General features: G+C 36.8%; 1 protein-coding gene across 2 annotated transcripts in view; it reads right to left on the bottom strand.

Moving 5' to 3' along the window:
• The window catches only part of SEMA3C (semaphorin 3C), a 181,958-nt gene that overhangs the window by 82,093 nt on the left and 76,147 nt on the right, over window positions 1-23,718 (bottom strand). The window contains exons 3-5 of one of the 2 annotated variants that reach the window (XM_035020457.1): window positions 12,252-12,412; window positions 11,040-11,102; window positions 2,375-2,494 (exon numbers count right to left, since the gene is read on the bottom strand). In XM_035020457.1, coding sequence (XP_034876348.1) covers window positions 2,375-2,494; window positions 11,040-11,102; window positions 12,252-12,412 — 344 coding nt within the window. Of the gene's footprint in view, window positions 1-2,374; window positions 2,495-4,741; window positions 6,304-11,039; window positions 11,103-12,251; window positions 12,413-23,718 lie in introns of those variants that run through there. The other variant, XM_035020458.1, reaches the window with a different exon arrangement.

Below are 23,718 nucleotides of genomic sequence, written 5' to 3' on the forward strand. Positions count from 1 at the left end.
TGCCTTCGGCTCAGGTCATGATCCCAGGGTCCTGGGATCGAGCCCCGCGTCCGGCTCCCTGCTCAGCAGGGAGCCTTCTTCTCCCTCTCCCTCTGCCTGCCACTCTGTCTACTTATGCTTTCTCTCTATCTCTCTGTCAAATAAATAAATAAAATCTTAAAAAAAAATACAGCGTTAGTGATTCATAAGAAGGAAAATTCTCTCAAAATACAACTCTCTGTATCATGCGGTCATTTTATGCTCAGGAATCCTTTATCCTAAACTAAAGAAAACAAATATAGTAGATGCTTAAGAGATTATGCATTCTATATTTATGTTTTTATATACTATAGATATATAAAAAATGATGTTATGGTGAAATCCCTTGACTTGAATCGACTACATACAAAGCTTGAAATTCATAATGCTTTTCATACTTAAATTGGCTCTTAAGATGTTCGCATGTTATTTAAAGAGATTAATTAATGGAAATGCTTCCCCTTTGAAATATATCTTTTGAAGTGAGACTAAAGTAGTTCATATTTAGTAAAGTGATTAAATTTTATTCCATGTTGGTTTTCCACAGGAGATTATTTTTTGGACCGACTTTCCAATTAAGTCTCGAAGTACATCGTGGGCCATTTGTACATGGGAAAATGATTTTATTTGAAATCTGTGCTCTGAAAACTGCTATGCTATTGTTGGCCTATACAAGAACTGCACAGCCTTCAGTGGAGTGTCTGACAGATTACAGACGTCTGGGGCAGGAGTTTATTTAATCAATTGATCACAGGCATGTGGTTCTAATGACAAGCTCAATGCCGCCAACTATACTCTTCCAAGAAGCATACCTTTCCTTTTCTTCAAGACTTGTAATATTTCATATCATCTTGAACCACTTGGAAATGCCTCATTTTGGGGTCAACTTATAATTATTCAGCTATTTTTAAATGACTTTTTATTTACCCAACGACATGTGTGTAAAAATTACAGGTCTGAAAAAAATTAATAATAAAGTAATATAAAGAGAATCATTGTTCAATTATATTTGTACTAGAGTACTTTAATCTCTGTTAAAGGAAAATAAACTTAAGAAGGTATGTCAGGGGCGCCTGGGTGGCTCAGTTGGTTAAACGACTGCCTTCGGCTCAGGTCATGATCCTGGAGTCCCTGGATCGAGTCCCGCATCGGGCTCCCTGCTCGGCAGGGAGCCTGCTTCTCCCTCTGACCCTCCCCCCTCTCATGTGCTCTCTCTCTCTCATTCTCTCTGTCTCAAATAAATAAATAAAATCTTTAAAAAAAAAAAAAAGAAGGTATGTCAGTAGGAATATTTAATCTTTTTTACAGTTCTAATCTCTAACATTGAATTGACATTCTTTAAGAACTGGACATTCTAGATTTAAGTTGCATAAGGAAAACAAAGCAAGATAATTTAGAATAATTAAGTTTTTAAAATGCTTCTATTTAGTAAAACAACATGTTCAATTAAAGGAAGGAGGGAAAATCTCTTTTGGTCTAATGCATACTTTCCTTAGTCACTAATTACAAATTGAGATAAACAGAGTTTTAAATATCATTGGTGAAGTTCAACCAGCCTTTATTTGTCTAGACACATTAGGTATATACTTAGTGTTTAGCAAATGTGTTTGTTCATAGAACCCCAAATCATTTTAACTAATGTAAAAATAAAGCTAAAAAGTCTAGGGTAGACTATAATGTTGGTCTAAAATGAAAGTATGATCCATTAATTTTAGAAAGTTCTTTTCAGCAAAGGCATTTGGCATCCTGCTTTATATATCTTGTACACTTATCTCATAAAAGTTTACCAAATTTGAAAGTTAAATAAGAAATTACTTAAAATAGCTTTAAGAAAGTGAGGGTATACTACAATATTTCTATAATTTGGAGCAAATAGTATCAATACCTTCTTTTCTAAATAATTATAAAATTACACCATTTTTCTTTCCTGCATCTTTTGCAGCTTTTTTATTCAGAAATATATGTATTTAGTTGAAGGCAAAAGCTACACTTTAAGTAACTTGGAGGACAGTAACCAAATGAAATATATTTTGAATTAAAAGGGCTTGAATGGGGGCACCTGGGTGGCTCAGTCGTTAAGCATCCACCTTCGGCTCAGGTCGTGATCCCAGGGTCCTGGGATCGAGCCCCACATCGGGCTCCTGGCTCAGCGGGGAGCCTGCTTCTCCCTCTCCCCCTGCTCATGCTCTCTCTCTCTCTCTCTCTCTCTCTCTCTGTGTGTCTCAAATGAATAAATAAAAAATAAAGAAAAGGGCTTGAACCTTTGATGGATTACAACTTTTTTAGACTCAAATACAGTTTTAAGAAATCTTTGACACTAACACTAAAACTAATAATGAAAAATTGTTACACTTACCTCTGATCTCCTCCCTCGATTCAAATAAGTACACACAGGGCTGAAAGCACCACTCCCACAAACATACAAGTGAGTGCGGTTGAAAGCCTGAATTACACGGACGAAGTTCCCACAGCCATGCTGAAAGAACAAATGAATAAGCAGTTAGTAATACAGTGACTTTTATTGCTATTTCTAAGTAGTACTCTCATACTCTGCTATATATTTTCCTTCCTGCTCTCCCTTTTTTGTTGTTGTTAGCAGATAACAAGAGAATAACATGGTTTATTCTATTGGTTTACTTCAGGAAGAAGGTAGTTCAACTTGGATGACTAAATTGGTATGTCTCTCTCATTTTTTTTTTCTCTCTCATATTTTAATATTTTATACACTGTGTAAGTTTTTATGTTCTGAAACTTTATGAACTTACTCTATGTCTGAGGAAGTTGAGAAACTGAAAAGTACACCAAAATGTTTCCTCAAATGTTCCTCAAAACGTGGCATGTATGCACACACACGTTATATAAACATATTTTGAATGAAACTGTGCTTATACAATGTCCATATCATCGTTACCACATAATGGCAAACACTACTGGCTTTTACAGTGGGTGAATAAAGCAGATTGTAAACACATGCCAACATTGTGATGCGATCATTATCTCTCTGGCCTCCGTTCCCCTAAAATACTTTCTTCCCCAGTTTTCTTTTCACCTGCTCCTAGTCCCACTATTGGAAAAGTTGTCATTTGTTCACTCAATGAAATGCAAAATATTATTGTAATTATAAGTTGACTCTGACCTTGCAGAAGTATATAAACATGGTCAGCATCAAAGGTAGATCTCTGTGAATTAATCACTGCATGTTGTATATTGCTAGGCTCACTATCCCTTCTTGACTACAAATTAAGCAAGCCTGAGATTCAATGTTGTTTTCTTTAGTAATTGTTCTTCACAAAAAACATCATAAAAATGATTTTAAAGGGGCGCCTGGGTGACTCACCTGGTTACGTGTCTGACTTTGGTTCAGGTCATGATCTCAGGGTCCTGGGATCGAGCCCCACGGTGGGCGCCCTGCTCAGCAGGGAGTCTGCCTGTCCCTCTCCTTCTGCCTTTCCCCCCACTCGAGTTCTCTCCCTCTCCTTCTCTCTCAAATAAATAAAATCTTTAAAAAAATAAAAGATAAATAAAAATGATGTTATAAGGACAAAATTTTTATTTTTTATTTATTTTTATTTATTTATTTGAGAGAGAGAGAATGAGAGAGAGAGCATGAGATAGGGGAGGGTCAGATGGAGAAGCAGACTCCCTGCCGAGCAGGGAGCCCGATGCAGGACTCGATCCCAGGACTCCAGGATCATGACCTGAGACGAAGGCAGTCACTTAACCAACTGAGCCACCCAGGTGCCCCAGGACAAATTTTTTTATAAATAGATATATTAAAAGGTAACAGTGGTTTTCCCATGGGTAGTCAGACAGCATATATTTCTTTTTTTTTTTTTTTACTCTTTTAAAGTACCATATTACTAATTTTTTATAAGCACATTTATTATTTATATTATTAGTAAAGTAAAAAAAAACAACCAATTCTACTAAAGTAGAAGTTAATTTTTTTTTAGCAGTCAAGTTTAATTTTAAGTCAATATTATTTTACATTTTCTCACAATATTCTCCTTTTATATTATTACTTGCCAGCGAACAGATGCTTATTTTTATATGTTGTAATTTTATACATGTTTTTATCATGGATTTTATTATGAAATAATCATTAGCTCTGTTGTCAAAGAAATTAATCCTTACAGACCAGACTATACACTTTGTTTTTATTTTAAGACATCAAGAGTTTTTGTTAAATATATAGTGTCACTGTATCTTGACACCTGTTTATATAGAGGTACCTGGAAATTGACTACATAACTGCAGATGATAATGTGTTTCTCTGTAGAAAAAGAATAGATGAAGTATGGTGTTTATATAATACATCCAGGTTTAGGTTATCGACTTGTGTTTATGTTTTTCACATACAAGTTTAATCATTCTGGGATTCTGTATATTCTATTTTCCCATATAAGACATGAATTCAATTCTATTAATAATAGATTATATGTCGTCTTGAGTTTTGTAGACCGTTTACTGTCATGAATTACTGGTATTGGTAAAAAGAAAGACATCACTAATATGTACTGTATTTCAAATACAGATTATACTTGTTTCATGTATATGTTTCTATCTCTCTCTCTATTTTATATCTACTTATCATGGTCAGTATTTGTTGGGAATTTACCATGCACTAGACTTTGGAATGATCATTTTACATATTTAACCTGTTTTACTTCCCAGGGGGTTTGATTTCTCACTTTTATAGCTCACATTTATTGAATGTACTTACACCATTTGGGCACTTCACATTCATTCAGTTTGGTACAACTCAACTCCTTTTAGAAAAACAGAACTTAGAGCTTTTTTAGTTAATTTGCTTGAAGTCATTGAGCTAGAAACAGGTAAAAGAGATTTTCAAGCACATGTGTGTCTAACATTGAATCTTGTACTTTTAATCACTTTATAATTTGTCACTGGGTGAGAAATCCACAGTGGGTAGAGGAAAGTTTTTACAAGTTATTAATGTTTGCAGAGCTCTTAATCCTTTGATGTTAGGTATTTTTAATCCTCAAAGCAATGCTCTAATTAAAGTATTAGTCCCATTTCACTGATGAGGAAACTGAGTCCCAAAGAAGTTAAATGAAGTGCTGGGTCTGGAACCATGGTTACCCTCCGCCATCTAGTTTTTCCAAAGAAAGGGGTGGATTCACCATGAAACAGATTCCCAGACTACCTGATAATGCCCAGTGTGCCCCTCCAACCTTCCCCACAGAGAAAAAGACAAAGGAAAAACAAATCAGTTAATTACTGGAAATCATTTTCTAGGTCTTTTCTGTTTCCATAGTTTTTGTCCACATTATTTCTGATTTAGACCACAGCAATCATATCAATGCTATCCAGCAAATATTTACTGAACTCGTTCTATGTAAACACTGTATATGGTGCCAACAACACTGAAATGAATAGATTCAATTTCTCCTTTCAGAGAAAGGAAACCATAATATATGAGGCTGTGTAGATGCTATAATAGAGTTATATTTTTTCAAAAATATGCTACAGGAGGAGAGAAGAGAGAATGAATAATGCTGACCTGGGTGTAAGAGTTTGAAAGGGGGTGTCATTGGAGCTGGAACTTGAAGAATAAGCTAGATACTTTGACAGGCAAAAGCACAAAGAAAGAGCTTTCCGACAGAAAAAAAAGAACATGAACAAAAAAAAATACTGGGGGCATGACAGAGCAGGATTTACTTGGGAAGCAGTGCCTAGAGGGGATAGTGAATTACTGTGTGATGAAACCAGAGAGGCAATTAGAGTTGGTCTGTCATCATGCCACAGTCTTCAGATGGGCAGTAGATGGTGGATTTAAGTGTACAAATCTCAGAGCCAATTGACCTGGGTACAAACTCTAGATTTACCTTTCAGTAGCTGTTTGAACTTGAGACATTTACTTGGCCTCTCTGTGCTTCAATCTTTTTACCTGTAAATGGTGATGATAACATTTGTTGTGAACAATCGTGTGTGGAATCGTGTCTAGCACACAATAAATATGCACAGTGTCAGATATTGGATTCTTCCATATGTATTTTTTATTTCAGTGGTCAGAAAAAGTCTGGTGAAGTGGACAGGGCATTTTTCCTGAACAGAGCTTAGTACAGGTCCTGACCATAGCAGACATCTATGAAAGGTTTGGAGAATGAGCCTTCAGTGAAGTTTAAAACTGTGGATTTTTTTTTTTTTAATTGCTTAGTCCTTTTTTAAAACTGCTTCCTGGTACAATGCTAAATGAAAAATCATGCTGTTAACATTATGCAGAATATAATACCATTTTATTTATATTCCTATAAATTTCAAACAATAAAGTGCTGCAAAAATATACACCGAATTTTTAAGTGATTACTTTGAGTAGTGGAATTTATTTTATTTACTTAATAGTAATATACCACTTACCATGTGCTATGTACTGTACTAAGCTCTCATCAAATATTAACTCATTAATCCTCACAACAACCCAATAAGGTACGTACTATGAGAATGCCCATTATGCAGACAAGGAAACTGAAGCACAGAGAGGTTAAGTCTCTAGGGTGAAAAAGCTCAGAAGATATTGTTTTCTGTTGCTTTTTACATGCTCTTCTAGGTCTTCAAAGATTTCTGTATTGAACATGTATTTGTTATGTAATTTTTAACATAGATGTTTTTGAAAATATGTCCTGGAACACAGATGCATAAGGCTTTAAAAATATTGACTCTTCATGGCCCAGACTATGCAATGGGGAAAAAAGTCCCTCTTATTCTTTTCTTCTTGGCCTACACTTCTTTGGTGTGAGCAATAAATCAAGGTATTTTGATAAATATATTTCTAAAGAAAATATATTTTCCAGTAGTTTGGGATCCTTTGGTCACATAAATAGGGAAACTGATATTCCTCAATTAATAAAGTTTGACATTGTGTGCATGTAATGCACATATGTCTAAATATATGTAATCCTGCTTAATTTTCCAACGATCTCTTACAGTATTTACTTAGTGCGTTCATTATGCCCTATCTAATTGGATATGTTTGACAGCATATGTGCTACTGTGTAAGCTCAATTTATTTAGAGTATGAATAAAATATTAACATTTAGACATAAATGGAGCATGGAGGAATGTGAATACATAGGGACAGAGAGGGAAATGGGAGGTGGGTTACAGTCTCTTTAGTGAGGCAGAAAATTAGCTATATTCCCACCATGATAATGTATTTTCTTTATAAACATTACCTTATTACAATAGATATATGATTACTGGGATCAAATTTTAGTTTATCTTGAATTATTTTCTAATAAGTGTTATTTTCTCTAATTAAAATTTGGTACATTAAAAAAATCTAAAGGAATAAGAGATGCTTGAGTCCATGCTGTATATTTTCTTTCAGTTGCTACAGCAGTATGGATTTTAATTGTCACTAGCTTATGTTTTGCTTAAGTAGATGATTAATATAATATTTAACATCAAAATATTTTAATTTAATCAAAATGAAATTCTAAAATATGTGCAAAATTAATTTACTAAAAATATTATTAATTTAAAGGCATCAATAAACTCACCATCCACCGCGTCCTACCCCCAACTTCTGACGATTACTTGGAACAGATTCCCATGCTTGGTTTGAATTTTTTCAGATCTTGTTTAACTTGATATGGATCTGAGCACAGAGAATAACGACACTACCCAGTATTTCCAATCAGTAAGGGGAGACTTATAGTTACAAACACAGTACAACATGTGCCCGTGTTTCCAGTGTACACAGAGGGACAGCCAGCCTAGCCCCAGGTGGGCAGATGAGACTTTACAGAGAAGTGACATCTGCACTGTTACTTGAGAAGGTAAGTAGGTGACTCCCAGGTTAAAAAGATGGGAAGATGATTGAATAAGAATGGAGTCACATGTACTTGGGGTCAAAGGCTGAAAGAGGAAAAGGGTGTAACTTATTTCAATTTCAGTATCATTGAAATAAAATAAAGAAAAAGATTAACATAGACCTAATGTAGTTGCCAACAAATCTATCAAAACTTTCTTAAATATCCCAGCTGCAGCGTGTTTTTCTTTGTCTTTTGTGGGTATCCTTAGCATTTACCGAATTCTTCCTAGTGAGATGGCATGTTTTATCAGATAAGACAGAGAGTGGGCCCCCTCCCACTTGCTAGCAGGGCAGCTGTGGTAAGTTCCTCACTCTTAGTGATTGTTTTTTATCTTAAAAATGTGAATGGTGACAATACTGTCCATCTTGTAGCGCTATTTGAGGATTAAAAGACTTAGTACGGTGCCTGGCCCATTCCATTAAATGTTGGTTATTACTATTTGGTAGTTACTGCATATGTCTCATCATCTCTAGTATCTTGTAAAGACTCTTAAAGATAGAGACTCCATCTTCTTCACTTTTGGTTCCTTCATAATAGGTAACTGATTTGCACAAATTAAAATTCCAGTGTTTTTAAATAAAATATTGAGTATTAGATATTTCTTCTAACAGAATTAAGAGATGATTAACTATTTAATTTCATTAAAGCATGTAATAAAAATATGTTGTTCCGTAGAATTTCTAAAGACTATTTTGCCTTCTTTTCCTACCACTGGTCTTTTTCTTGTGGCCTGATTAAAGGACACTTCTCTCTAAGTACTTCTTCACATGTACGAAATGAGCTGGATTGTCAAATATTCTCTTCTCTTGCATAGACAGAACATGTATTTGAAAGAGTTAGTTTGATTATTTCCCAGGACCCAACAATGTTGGCCATATTAGAACAGAACCCTCCACCAGTTACTTCTGTTATGTATACTAACTGGCTACATAGCAGAATTTAAAGATATCCATGAATGATATTACAGCATGATAAAACTATGGGAAAATGTAAGCATGTATTAAAGATTTCATCTCATGACTCTTAATTATAAGAAAGCAAATGACAGAGCATTTCTATTTTGCCAAAGGGAGAAAGACATCAAATTACTTGGCTAAGATTCTTCAGAAAATCAACACCAATCTTTGAAAAGAGAATGTGCAATGGTATCTAAATCCTACATATTCTGTCTGTGATGCTTCATATGAATGGGAAATGAAAATCTTTTGAACAAAGAGGACAACTAAATCCAGTAATTACAGCCACAGGATATTATTGTGGCAAAAGGCAAGACATGGTAGGATACACATCAGCGGGCCAAATCTCTACATTAGAGAATGAAAGAAAACAATCAAATTCATGCACAATTATTGAAATAATAGCTTCATTGGACAAAAAAAAGACTCTCCACAACATTATACTTTCTACTATTTGTTCCCTAGAAGACAAGCATAATGTATTCTTTTGAGTGTTTCTTACACATTTTTCTGGATTTTTTCCTATACACTACGGCCCAGCAGATCCCATGGGGAGCAAATATGCCTCTGCAAGCTCCTTCTGCCCATTTGAAAATTTCTCTTAAAAGGTGAATTCTAAAACTGAAAACATGAGACCCAGAACTGAGTCACTCCTGGTGACCTCTCAACAACACCCTCCAGTGAGACCCAGAGTCTTCCATGGCCCTGTCTCACACCAGACCTTTTCAGAACCTCATACCTGGATGGTTAAGAGTCAATGAAAATGAAAGTTTAATTTCCACACTTCCTCTTTTCACAAGGATCATTCTTTTCCTTGAACCACCGTGATGAATCTCTGAGACCCTCACTATCAAAGCTCAGTGCATAGCCTTGGACCCTGAAGACAGCATTTCTTACCTCTACACTTACAATGAGTGCTTAGTCAACATTTTTTTTTTTTAATTTTATTTATTTATTTGAGAGAATGAGATAGAGAGAGAGCATGAGAGGGGGGAAGGTCAGAGGGAGAAGCAGACTCCCCGCTGAGCAGGGAGCCTGATGTGGGACTCGATCCTGGGACTCCAGGATCATGACCTGAGCCGAAGGCAGTCGCTTAACCAACTGAGCCACCTAGGCGCCCTTAGTCAACATTTTTTACACGAAGTCGAAGTTGTTATTTCTTATGACCTCAGAGCTGATTGTGTGTATGTGTGTGTACAAATACTAGTTTTTCTACCCAGCCACCATATTTCAACTTCATACCTGCATAAGCACATACTTCCATGCTCATTTGATCAATGTTCTTGGACTTCTCCAGCAAGATAATAAAGTTGAGGAAAGTCAGACTGTCTATTTTAGTATACATTATGTCTGTAACAATAAACACTATGCCAGACACATAATAGGGGCTCAATCTGTATTGGTGGAATGAATGACTGAAAAAGTAAATAAATCCATAAAAAAAAACCTTCTTTACCAAATCATTTGTGTAAGAATGGGTAATTCTGATATACGGTTCCATTATATTTTTTGCATTTTGAGACAAGAAGGTAAAATGATATCCATGCTTCATTATAAAATTAAATAACGTGTACATAAAAGACCGGGTCCATGTATTTGTTTTATAATATTCGAGAATAATTGAATGTGTCAGTTTCAGCAAGTTGTTTGCAGAAATCCATATAGATTTCTTTCTTAACTCTTTATATGGAATTCTGCCTAAAGATATACAATTTGTACAAATGTTGCACACTGAACATTTATTGATATTCATGTCTGTCTTGATTTTTGTTTCCATGGTTATTTTTAACTAACAAAGATACCAGTAATCATTGGTGATTTAAGCCTCTGGAATGTGCTGGCTCACCAGTACCCTTTTGCCGAGATCTTTCTTTGGAAAAGCCCACATGGTATCTGGGAGCTTCTCCAGACACTTGCATTATCATTATTTCAGTGGCCTGCTGAGAATTCTGCAGGTTGGATCCAGTGGAACAGGGGTTATTACTGAAATCCATCACGAAATGTGTCAGAATGCAATAATGAAAGCAAGGCAAGAAATTTTTACCCAGTCAGGAATTCCTAAGTTACAGTGTTTAAGAGTTCCAATTTCTTTGCATTTACATTTTTTACCATGTGTCCAGCCGAAGATTTAAAATACCAACACCCTTTGTCTCACTCTTGGCTGCACTCGAAGTACATGGATTCAAAGACTAAATATTTAAGTTTTGGAGTTTTTTTAGGCACTCACTGTGGGATCTTTGCCAGCCATCTTGCACTCTTCGACTTTGATTGCAGATGCCGGCCAGAAAACCTGCTCAGAAAGGAAAATAAAGGTTGCATAATCTCACTTTTACATATGAAACTCAGTGCTCTTCATTTACTTTATGCTAACACATTTCTTTAAGGCATTTCTATATTTATATTTCAAGAGTTTTCTTTCAGTTTATAAACTTAAATTTATAAACTTAAATTCATAAAAATTTTATTATTTTATTCTAATAATTGTTTTTATTTCTCCCATCAATTTTTCCTTTAACAAAAGTCTTTTAATAACATGTGCCCATTTCCTAATGACATAGTATTAAAATAAGGTCATTCATGTGTACAATAAAATGTATATTTCCCTCCTTTTCTACTATATTTTTCTCAACTGCTTACATCACAATGAATTTACATTTATATTACTATTTTGGTTTAATATTGTTTTTGGTAAACCACAGAGCCAGGCTGGTAGATTTACTTAAAACAGGCCCCTAGGTACTTCAACAGCTAAAATAACTTGGATTGAATCCAAGAGATTCCCTCTCTCAAATACTCAGCTAGTGTTCTAAGTCACTGTAGCCTTGGGTCAAGTCTGACACTGATGATTATTTTTTTTTAATTGTCAGCCATTGACCCTTGTTAAAATAATAAATTCAGAATTCTCCTTGTTATATTAAACTTATAATTTACTTTTACTTCTTTACTCCAATGAAGATCAATTTATGTCCTTCTTGTGAAATAGAAGATAAATATAGGTCATACCTGTTCACAGAACAGTGCACTTAACTGTTCCTTTTAGGCCTTCTTGGATTACATACAGATGACAAGGTAGATTTTCCTTTAGTCTGATCATTTTTTTTCAGGCTATACTGTATGCTTCTTTCTGTCTGTCTATCTCTCTGTATACACACACACACACACACACACACACTCGTATGCAAACACATACACAGGAAGTATTTTCTCATTTAGTTTCAGATTTTGAAGTGTTAAAATCTATGAAGCCAGACAGTGAGAACTGAATTGATTATATTTTCAGTCCATGAGGTAAGTATGAACTTCCAATTATTTATTGACATGTGGCCTGTATTTTCTATAGTTCTAATGGAATACACAATATTTTCATTATATTTGAAATGTTTAAAGGAAAAGGAACCTAACAAAGTCAACATGGCCCTCATAGAAATGACAAACTTACACTCAAAGGTTCTTGACTTATATTGTTAATATTCAAGGAAAGAATGTGATCTTTGCTGCCCACATATATCCGGTCCTGATCTTCATCCATTAATAATATCCTGTAGTCTAAAGGGTGGTGGGACAGGCTGAAGTATTCAGAGGTCTTGGTTTCTCGAAGCTCTGAAATAGTGAACAGCACAGTAAAAATAGGGGATTTTGGTTCCATGATTCTATTATTTTAATGAAAACTATTTTATAGAAATATTTACCAAAAAAGTTAAGATATATTTTCCTTCCTACAATAATAAATTAATTTTAAAAGAGAATTATGGATAGACATTGGGGAGGGTATGTGCTATGGTGAGCGCTGTGAATTGTATGAAACTGTTGAATCACAGACCTGTACCTCTGAAACAAATAATACATTATATGTTAAAAAAAAAAAAAGAAGAAGAAGAAGATAGCAGGAAGGGAAAAATGAAGGGGGGGAAATCAGAGGGGGAGATGAACCATGAGAGACTATGGACTCTGAGAAACAAACTGATGGTTCTAGAGGGGAGGGAGGTGGGGGGATGGGTTAGCCTGGTGATGGGTATTAAAGAGGGCACGTACTGCATGGAGCACTGGGTGTTATACGCAAACAATGAATCATGGATCACTACATCAAACACTAATGATGTAATGTATGGTGACTAACATAACATAATAAAATAAAATAAATAAAATAGAATTATGCTCGTGGTTATTTTTATTTATTGCTTCTATACTGAAGTAAAACATAAATCAATAAATGCAACGTTAAGTTTATGATACTATTTTATTGAAAAATTATTCACATTTTGTAAGAATCTCAACTCAGTTTTATCACTGGCTATCATCAGCTCAAAACTAAAATAGATCAGCCAAAAAAATACAGCAAAATATAGCAAATGAGCAGATTGAACAACAACAACAACAAAAAACAAAAGTAATGACAGTGTGATGTCTTCTTAGCTTCTCTTCTATTTTATGGTTGTAATCAATACATTTATCATTTTAGGACTGGTATTTTCTACTTTAAATATTTACCTTACTTTCTCAACATAATTCTAACTAGTTTGATGTCTTTTTCTAGAAATTACTTGAAAAAAAATCTACTCTTTGCCCATTATACCTCATTCAGAAGGCTATGTTGTTTATTTTTTTTTTTTTAAAGATTTTATTTATTTATTTGAGACAGAGAGAATGAGAGAGAGAGAGCACATGAGAGGGGGGAGGGTCAGAGGGAGAAGCAGGCTCCCTGCCGAGCAGGGAGCCCGATGCGGGACTCGATCCAGGGACTCCAGGATCATGACCTGAGCCGAAGGCAGTCGCTTAACCAACTGAGCCACCCAGGCGCCCTGGAAGGCTATGTTGTTTAAATGAGAGTCTACCTATGTATATATGAAAAAGTAAACCATAAATATTCAGATGACCTGAATGTTTAGATTTTCAGTATCTCAATGATCACTGACTCATGCTCACTTAACTTCTACATTATGTGTAAAATTTGTGCCTGTATAGCTGAACTCTGAAGACAACGAATGCACCATGACAATTAAAAAAATCAATAATCAGTATAGCAAATTCAACTTTCTTTCCAGCCAAAATGCTCCTTTGTACAATTTACACCTTTCCCATTCAAATGGTTCAGTATTTCTTTGTTCTTGAGATTATGTTCTTAAGAGAGTGACAAACTGTACAAAGGAGTTTGCTTTCATAACTTACTGTTTCAATGATGAAATATTTCTAAATTTTAGATGTTGAATCACAAATACACTTCTAGAAATTCTCATAGGCTGTGGTGTGACTTAAACCAAAACCTGAAATGATAAGAATTCTTATAGAAAGCCATGAACTATATTCTGTGAACTCTTGGGCCATATCCCATATGTAAAGATAGAGAAGTCACAAATTTAACCTATTTCCTGGGCATATCAGTTCAGAATGTTTGCCCTTATATTCTTCAAGCAGTTCTATATCTAGCGAAGAATCTGAAAATGTCATGGGAGTAGCACAGTGATTATGAAGCCTGGCTGTGGTACCAAACTTCCTGTGACATCGAACAAGTTACATAACCGCATTGGGCTTTAATTTTCTCATTTGCAAAAAACAATATCACCTCTACCAAGAGTTCCCATGGACATCAATTGAATTAATACATGTAAATATTAGAAATGAATGACAGAAAAAGTATACAATAAATTCTAATAATTATTAGTTAGTATTAGTATAGTATTATCAAATTTGAATTACTATCAAAAAGATATTGAATTAGATAAATAGATACACATTTTTCTTTTTTTCCCCCCTTTTCTTTTAAGGAGCTAGATTCCTAAAATTACTAACACATGATCATAAAACATAGCCTGTGATATTTTGCCCATACAATGACAGTAAAGTGGTAGGATTTTTTTATGTGGAACTTATAAAAATACCTCAGTGGGGCGCCTGGGTGGCTCAGTCGTTAAGCGTCTGCCTTCGGCTCAGGTCATGATCCCAGGGTCCTGGGATCGAGCCCCGCATCGGGCTCCCTGCTCAGCGGGAAGCCTGCTCCTCCCTCTCCACTCCCCCTGCTTGTGTTCCCTCTCTCGCTGTCTCTCTCTGACAAATAAATAAATAACATCTTTAAAAAAATAAAAATAAATAAAAATAAAATGACCTCAGAAGAGTCTTGAGAAGTCAATCATGAGAGAAGACAAGAACAAAAGACACTGAAAGATGATTTTATTATTATTTTTTAAAGATTTTATTTATTCATTCGAGACACAGAGATACAGAGAGAGAGAGAGAGAGCATGAGCGGGGGGAGAGGCAGAGGCAGAGGGAGAAGCAGGCTCCCCGCTGAGCCAGGAGCCCGATGTGGGACTTGATCCCAGGAAGTTGGGATCATAACCTGAGCCAAAGGCAGACGCCCAACCATCTGAGCCACCCAGGCGCCCCTGAAAGATGATTTTAAACAAGAGACTAGATGACAGATCTTGAACTCGGAGATTTGAGATGCAGAGTGCTGTGTGGCGTGCTAATCTAGCTCTAAGTCACTGAGCCTCAGTAGGCATCATAGACAGAGAGGTGATGTGGCTGGCAGCAGTAGTACCACCGGCCCAGAAACTGGAACTGCTTCTTTCATGAGGAAAGCAAGACAGGGTAGAGGGGCGTCATTCAGAAAAAAAAGTCAGCCCCTGCCAGACCAGAGGTTATTGCTGAAATAGGGGGAAAAAATATCCAAGAGCTCAGAACATGAGAGAGAATACAGAATCCAACAAATGTCACTCAGAGTTTGCAAAGATAAAGGCTGCCTTGATTTTGCCTAAAATTTACATAAAGCTTGCTTTTCATCATATGGAGGAGACTCATGGTTGTATAATTTCTCTATAAAAACATCAGGAGAAGGATATAGCTTGGGGTGAGGAATAGATGTTCAACATATACCTCTTCAATAAATAACTCTCAGTGAAATACATGGATTATAGAAGTAAAATGTGACTGAGTTCATGGCCTCTGGGGCCCAACCACTGGAGTCTGAATCCAAGCTCCGCCATTTCGTTTCTATATGTTCTTGGCAGGTACATTTATCCCTCTGCACTCTAGTGTCCTCATGTGTAAGATCAGAATAATAATAATAGTGCCTACCTCACAGGGGTGTTGTGAGGTTTAAATTGTTGATATATATCAAGTACTTAAAAGAGTGCCTGTCCCATAGTGACATGGGTTACATTATTATGACTTGGGAAAAGACATCAAGCTTCAGCCAGCAAGGTAAGAATAATTCCTTACACATGGAGGAAACATAGAGGACAAGACTGCCTGGTTTTTATGTATTCATGTATTTAATACTTCATTTTTTTTACATGTAGAATGTACTCAAAGTATTTGAACAGGAGAGTGAAATGATAAAATAAGTCATTTTTAAGGAAAATAATTTGTTTGAGTGGCAGGATAATTTTAAAGTATGTGAGAATGGAAAACTAAGAGATGAGGATATTCCAGATATAATGTTGATAACGATGCTGATATGCTAAAAGTGGAAAGGAAGAGTTGATGTGCAGAATGCTTAAAAGAAGGATTTGGGATTGACTTTATATGAAGCTGGTCTGAGGGTAAAAGGAAGCTGTAAACTAAGAAAAGGAGAAATGAACATGCCCTTACTAGTTTTGGGGGATTTGAAAAGGAAATTTCTTTGGTAGAGAGATTGCCTGAATGTTGACAGATTAAATTCAAATTAAAGCAGTTATATCCCACAAACATGTAAAATTAGAATAGCAATTTGCCATTAGAAATATCAAATCAGCAAGTAGAGTTTTTCCTGTTCTTCTCAGGGGTTATGTGAGTCTCTGAGAGTCGACAGCTCTGAGGAAGCCCTGAGAAGCTCTGAGGGGAGTAAATCTAAAGTGAAAAGCAAAACATAGAGATGCACTGATTGCTTCATCCAAAAAGAGCAGCTCTGTAACTGAAACTGGAAGCAAATCATGATGTATAGGCAACAGTGTGGTATTGGGGTGGGAGTACACAATCCGAGTCAGACAGTTCTGAATTGAAATCCTAGCTTCATCACTTACTGAGTATATTATTTTAAGAAAGCTACCACACTTTGCCCAGTTTTGATTTCCTCATCTATAAATCGGTTATATTAATACCCTCAAGGGATGTTGCACCAACACACAGCAGAGGATCAGGGTGTGCTCGTTTGAGCAGGAGACATTATTGACCTTCCATCTAACAGAACTTTCCTTGTCTTCCCTGTAGGCAGAGCTGGTCTATATAGAACATAGTCGTCCCACCTCACCCCTAGCCAGGGAGTGGTTTAAATGGGACATGTGATGAGTTCTGGTCAATGAGATTTAAAGGGAAGCCTTCTGCAGGGGTACTGGAAGAGATTTCTTCCGTCTTCAAGACTGGCACAAGAAAAGAGGTGATTTCGTTTTCTGCCTCTGGACATTTGTACGTGAGGGATATGATACGTGCCTCAGTTGCTAGCTGAGAATGGCTTACCAAGCCGATTGCTAGCTGAGAATGGCAAGCAAAATTTAGAAAAAAAACCTGGCTGAAGAAATGATTTAATCTCTGAACTCACCCTGGAACGGCTCACACTGGACTACTTCTGTTATATAAAATTTAAAAAAACAACAACATGCATTTTTTTTTTAGACACATTGAGGTTTGCATTTCCTGTTGTTGAAACCCTTCCTAGGGGCACCTGGGTGGCTCAGGAGGTTGAGCTTCTGCCTTCAGCTCAGGTCATGATCCTGGGGTCCTGGGATGGAGCCCCGTGTAGGGCTCTCTGCTCAGTGGGGAGCCTGCTTCTCCCTCTCCCTCTGCTCCCCCCGGCTTGTGTGCCTTCTCTCTCTCTCAAATAAATAAATAAAATCTTAAAAAAAAGAAAAGAAAAAGAAACCCTTCCTAACTGCCACATCTTCCAAGTATTCATAGCCCCTACCTGTCACCTTCTCATTCTTTCTATCATGGTTTGTTTCGTTCCAGTATTTTTTCAAATAATCATTTTTTCTTTTTCCCTTCTCTTCCTAATCTATACTGAAATAAAACCAAGAGTGTGATCTTAGCCAGGAAAACAGCCTCAACCAAATTTTACTTGCAAGTAACAAACAATGGCAGTTTTCCTCTTTATCTGTTTCATTAGAAAATAATCAATCTCTTGCATTAATTCAAATTCCAGAGGGAGCAATAACCACATTAGCTGAAGACCTTTCTGGTCCAAGGATTTTATCTATTTTTCTGAGCCATAAAGCTATCTTCAAATTTAATTACCTGCCGCCCATCGACAGTTGACAGCTGTTAACCAAGGAAGATTTACTTAGGAAGTGCCCTGTTAGAAACCTAGAAGCCAAGGTTATTTTGTTTAAACGCTATTTAAGTTGCTGTTAGTTAGCCATAATTGAACTCTGGAGCTTGGGAAAAAACAAAACAAAACAAACTTTCTTTTAGCATAAAGAGATGAGTTCAAAGGATTGAGGATTTTTATCTATAAAAAGAATGACTAAAGAATCCATCATTTTGGTTTAATGTAGATCCAACATAAGTCAAATGAATGAGTCAATGATTTGGTCACAGTGAGAGAAAATGACTGATTTAATGATTTGGCTAGTGAGAGAAGGAAATCACAATTACTGGTCTTTCATCTAAACAAGTCAAAGAAAACACCGTCTTTTTATTTCTTTATCTTAACAATGATGTCATCGTTTTTATACGTGTTGGAGGTACCACTTGTGCTGTTTCTCAGAACATGCTCAACTGATTGAGAAGGAACCTTGGCTGAGAGTATGTAGTATTAGAAAATGCAGTGCCCCACAAAGGGCAGTGTAGGTCTCTAAGTCCCTGGGAAAATCTCCTGGGAAACAGTATTTAAAAAAAAAAAAAAAAATTGCATGCTTCTATCCTGAAATCTGCATTATTGTAGAGTTCTATGATGGAAAATTACTGTAGTGCCTTCCATGCCAATGCTCCCTGAGGGAAAATTTGCAGCACAATATGCTTACCTGAAATTCATGTATTGACATGGATTTTCCTTTGTAATAGAAACTACTGTGGGCCTTGAGAATTTAACCAAGGTTGGGAGAACAATACATTCTCCCCAAATATAAACTCTAGCGATAGAAGCTTCTGTGTTCACTTGAATATAGTCAATATATTGCTGTAGCAATTACAACATAATTTAATATACAGTAATATATGGTCTATAAACACTCTATCTCTAACCACGTAAGAACTAACGTTTGTTCTCTGTTGAACTAGTCGGAGATCTTAACATTTCTGTGGTGACTAAGTCAATAAAAACTCATTCGTGTGCTCAGAAATGTGATCTTGGTGGAGGAGGGTAGAGAGTTTTTCTCTTTCACGAACAATATATAGCTGTTAAACTATTAAGTAGGGGGACTCATTCACTCAGAACACTACATTATCTTTGGCCTTTTATAAATGACAAGTAGAAGATTAATTGAGTGAAAATCAATTCCCAGCATCTCTCTATTAGAAGCATTCGCTATGGTTACTTATTAATTATATTTAAAGTTCATGATGTATTATTAACTTACGTATTCGATACATATATATTGAGCCCTTACCACAGCCGACTAGACACTGCTCAAATACCAGGACACAAATATGAAGATCCCAGGCCCTCACAACAATTCCAAATCTTATCTTACATTCTGTTATTCTGTTTGGCTAGCCCAGCGTGACCTTCTCAACATAAACCCTAGCTCTCCCCCAGGCAGAATGCGCATCTACAGATTTCAAAGTAAATCCTTAGGATATCTTTTACTTCAGAGATATTGCCACTGACAGGATAATTTCCTCTCCAGAATGTCTTATCTCAGAAGAATTTTAAGTAGAGTGGGCTTAAATGACCCATCCTCTCCCTGAGGCTCACTATTTTGAAACTGGGTTAGAAACTGAACTTCACCTGTCCCCTTAGGACAAACAGGCAGATAAAGACAAGAGCAGTCAAACTTCACCAGAATGAAAAGATAGCTCCTAATTCTTACAGCAAAGAGAGGTCAGAAGGCATATTGTTAAAACCATATTTGCTTTAAAATAATAGCCCCAAATAGCCACCACTTGTGGGCTTACCAGTAGGAGTAATGGTTCTAGGTGCTTTATAAACTTATTTCATTTAATTGGCATTCAAAGCCTTTGTGTTAGGCCTCAATGTTATTCCTGTTCCACACATAATGAAACTAAAATTCACAGAATTTGAGCCATCTAACCAAGGTCACACAGTAATGAGTAAAAGAGGCTAGAGCCAGGATTCAAGGCAAGGTGAGTTCCTTAATCCATGAATTCAACTGAATGCCCTCTTGTTTTTCAAATCAGACAGACTTTAGCACTATTTGTTGGTCTTCTAACATGTTCGTCCTGCACATGAGTCTGTGCAATATCAAATATAGTCTAAGGAATGCCTCTGCCCCTCAAATTGTCTTTGTTAGTTTGAGGAGCATGTCACGGAGTGAGGGGGAGGGGTGACCACACTCCAAACAACTTGAGAATGATCAAAAATTCTCAGGGATGCCGTTCTTACTAAACCATCATACCAAGTCCGAGAAAGGCTACTATGAAAGTGAGGTAAGAGTCAAACATAATTTCACGTAAAGGTAAAAAGTTCTACTTTTCTGTGTTTTTTGATGGATGGGCATAATTAGCTAAGTAGAGGCAAAATGCCAAGTGGATGAGAGACGGGATAAGGGAAACAGTGAGCCTGGCCATGGAAGGGTAACAGTGAATACAGACTATCTCCCAGGAATTGTGTCAGAGGGAAAATTAGCCAATATACAGAAGCCTTTAAGAAGGATGGTTCTCATTCTAGTTTGCCTAAGATGGTCCAGCTTGTGGCTGTTTTCCCAGAAAAATTATCTATAGTGTCGCTTCTGTACTCTGAAAGGATTTGTGGTTTGGATGTTAAATTATATGGTCACTCCACTTTTAAGCCCCTTTTTCTTGTTTGACATGGCTTTCCATTACTTTTAGAACAACATCTAATATTCTTTGTGTCCTTACCATGATCTGGTTCAAGATTACCTCACTAAAAATCTCAATCATCACTTTTTGCCTATTTTCTTTTTGTTCTCACCCTTCTGACCCTTCTTTTCACATTTCCAAACATGCCTTCCTCCTTTCTGCCTCAGGGCCTTTGTACATGTTCTTCCTCCTGCTGACAGGATTCCTCCTGCCGTTTTCTAACCCCCACTCATAACTCAAAGCAGTAGTTTCGACGTAACTTAAATTGGATGCTTCATAAAGGCTTCCTTGATCCTCTAGATGAGGTCACGTCTCAGGTCTGTTGATATTTGCTCAATTTCCCTTTGTGGTTTTCTCTTAAAGACTGCCTGGAAGATCACTTGGAATGTTCTAAAATACCATGGTGGAGGGTGGGGGACTACATTCTATGACTTGCTAAGACCCTCTCTGTCTTCTGTAGAGTATTACAGCTGAAATTGCCTCTGAATACAAGACAAAGTTCTTTGTCCATTCACAATCTACCCTTTATCTTGCTATATTGAGTCTTAGAATCTTTTAATCTTGATGAACTAAAAATTATGAGAATGAGGGGTGCCCAGGTGGCTCAATCGGTTAAGTGTCCGACTCTTAATTTCAGCTCAGGTCATAATCTCAGGGTCATGAGATTGAGGCCGCATCAGGCTCCATGCTGAGCATGGAGCCTGCTTGAGAATCTCTCTCTCTCCCTCCCCCTCTACCCTTCCACCCTTCCCTCCCCTGCTTGTACATGCTGTCTCTCAAAAAAAAAAAAAAAAAAAAATCTCTCTCAAAAAAAAAAAAGATTCTCTCTCCCTCTCCCTCTGCTTCTCCCCTAACTCGTGCTCTCTCTCTAAAAAAAGAAAAACAAAAACAGAAAAAATTATGAGCATCAGCCAATAAAATGAGAAAAAATGCTATCAAATTTCAAAAATTCAGGCTTACATGATTATAATTTTTTCCTAATAAAAGGTAAGGTATATGGATGGGAAGAGGGGGGATCATTTTTGGAATTAGCCAACTGGGGCTGAAGTTCTAGCCTCACCATTTGTTGATACAGCATTTGATTTACCCCCTTTCTCCCAATCACTCCCTTCTACCCGCCCCAAACTTGAGTCTTGTATCTACAAAATAAAAGGAAGAATGAGATTATTTATAAATGAGAATGATCTCCAATGTTCCCTGCAGCAATAAAAATGTCCATGAAAATAATTCCTTTTCCACTGTTTACAAGTATTACCTACTGTTGTAGAATATCTGTAAAGCTAATGTAATCTTTCACATTACTATAAATCTCACAGGAAGAAAGGGTATGTTTAAAAACTATCTTAGAAATATGACCACAGAAATACAACTGTGTCTTTTCTGGAAAAAAGGAAGCTAAACCAAAACCTAAGGTATACCTTTCCCCTCCCTAAAGCATATTCGATTTGTGTTGTGTAGTTCAATCAACTGGAGAATTACAAACTCTGACTGACCTCCCTTCTTCTAAGCTCACTTGGGAGACATGAAAGCACACTTCAAGGATGTTAGGTGTCAATCTCTGGCTCCTTGTATGGGAAGTGGTGGCTAGATTCTATCTCAGGGTGAAGAATATACAATTGGGAAATCGCTAAGATGTCTTGAGAGTCTCTGAACTGGAAGTAACTTCTGGAAAGTAGCACCAAATCTGAATCTATTGTTAGGCTGTAGAGGACAGCATGGATGAGCTGAGCCATCATTATCATCACTGGTGTTCCTACTGTCAGGAAGGCCTCAGTTTCAGAGTGTCCACTTGAGAGGTAAACAAGGGAGATAACTTGTGGAGGAGGAAACACTTCATCTGACACCTCCTTTCTAGAACTCTTGACACTTCTGGAAAAGCTGCCCTGGGCAAGGTATTCAAAATCATCAGTCCAAGGTAGAAACCTAACAACAGAAAGCCAAAACCAAAACAAAACAAAAAACAACTAAGGGGGATATAATAACAATTGGAGAATGGTGTAAATTAGTATGTCTCTACCAAATATAATATTACGCTTTCATTACAATTATTTATGTAGAGATTTGAAGATATGAAAAACATTTCTCATGCTACTAGGTTTCATTTTTTTTTTTTTTTTTTATTCATGAGAGACAGAGCGAGAGAGAAAGGCAGAGGGAGAAGCAGGCTCCCAAGGAGCAGGGAGCCCGATGCGGGACTCGATCCCAGGACCCTGAGATCATGACCTGAGCCGAAGGCAGACGCTTAACCATCTGAGCCACCCAGGCGCCCTGCTACTAGGTTTCAAAAGCAGGCTATGTTCAATATGAAAACTGTTAAAAATTATTCACAGAAAATAAGAGTAAGAGGAACTATTTTATGGAAAGTCTTTTGGTGGTGAGATATAGAAATTTAAAGACAAGAAGACAATCCCTCAAACCAACATGTGTACAATGGGCAGGAGGATAGGGGAGATTCCATGTGCTGGGTGAGGTCTCTTGTCACTTCTCACCCTCACAAAGTCCTGTAACTTTCACGCCACAGTTCTCTATGACACAAAGCTTACCTTTCATATCATACAGTAGGCTCTACACAAAATTAAAATATTCCTTGTGGTGTATATTTATTCAGTCATCCAACAGATAGTATATAAGCTAGGGCTAGGTCAAAAGATAAACATTCTTGGTTGCTCTCCTCAAAAGTGGATGGTGCAGAATGGAGGGACACAAACAACTGCAGCACAAGAAGATGACTCAGGGGGTGCCTGTGCGGCGCAGTCGGTTAAGCATGGGTCTCTGGGTTTCCGCTCAGGTCATGATCTCAGGGTCGTGACATTGAACCACCCGCCCCGGCCGAGGGCTCTGCTTTCAGCATGGAGTCTGCTTGAGATTCTCTCTCCCTCTCCCTGCCCCTCCCCCTTTTACTCTCTCTCATTCTCTCTCTCTAAAATAAAGAAATCTTAAAAAAAAAAAGGAAAGAAAGAAAGAAAGAAAGAAAGAAAGAAAGAAAGAAAGAAAGAA

The sequence above is a fragment of the Mirounga leonina genome, unplaced genomic scaffold (assembly GCF_011800145.1).
Source record: "Mirounga leonina isolate KUSES-001 unplaced genomic scaffold, KU_Mleo_1.0 Mir_174, whole genome shotgun sequence".
Lineage (NCBI taxonomy): Eukaryota > Metazoa > Chordata > Mammalia > Carnivora > Phocidae > Mirounga > Mirounga leonina.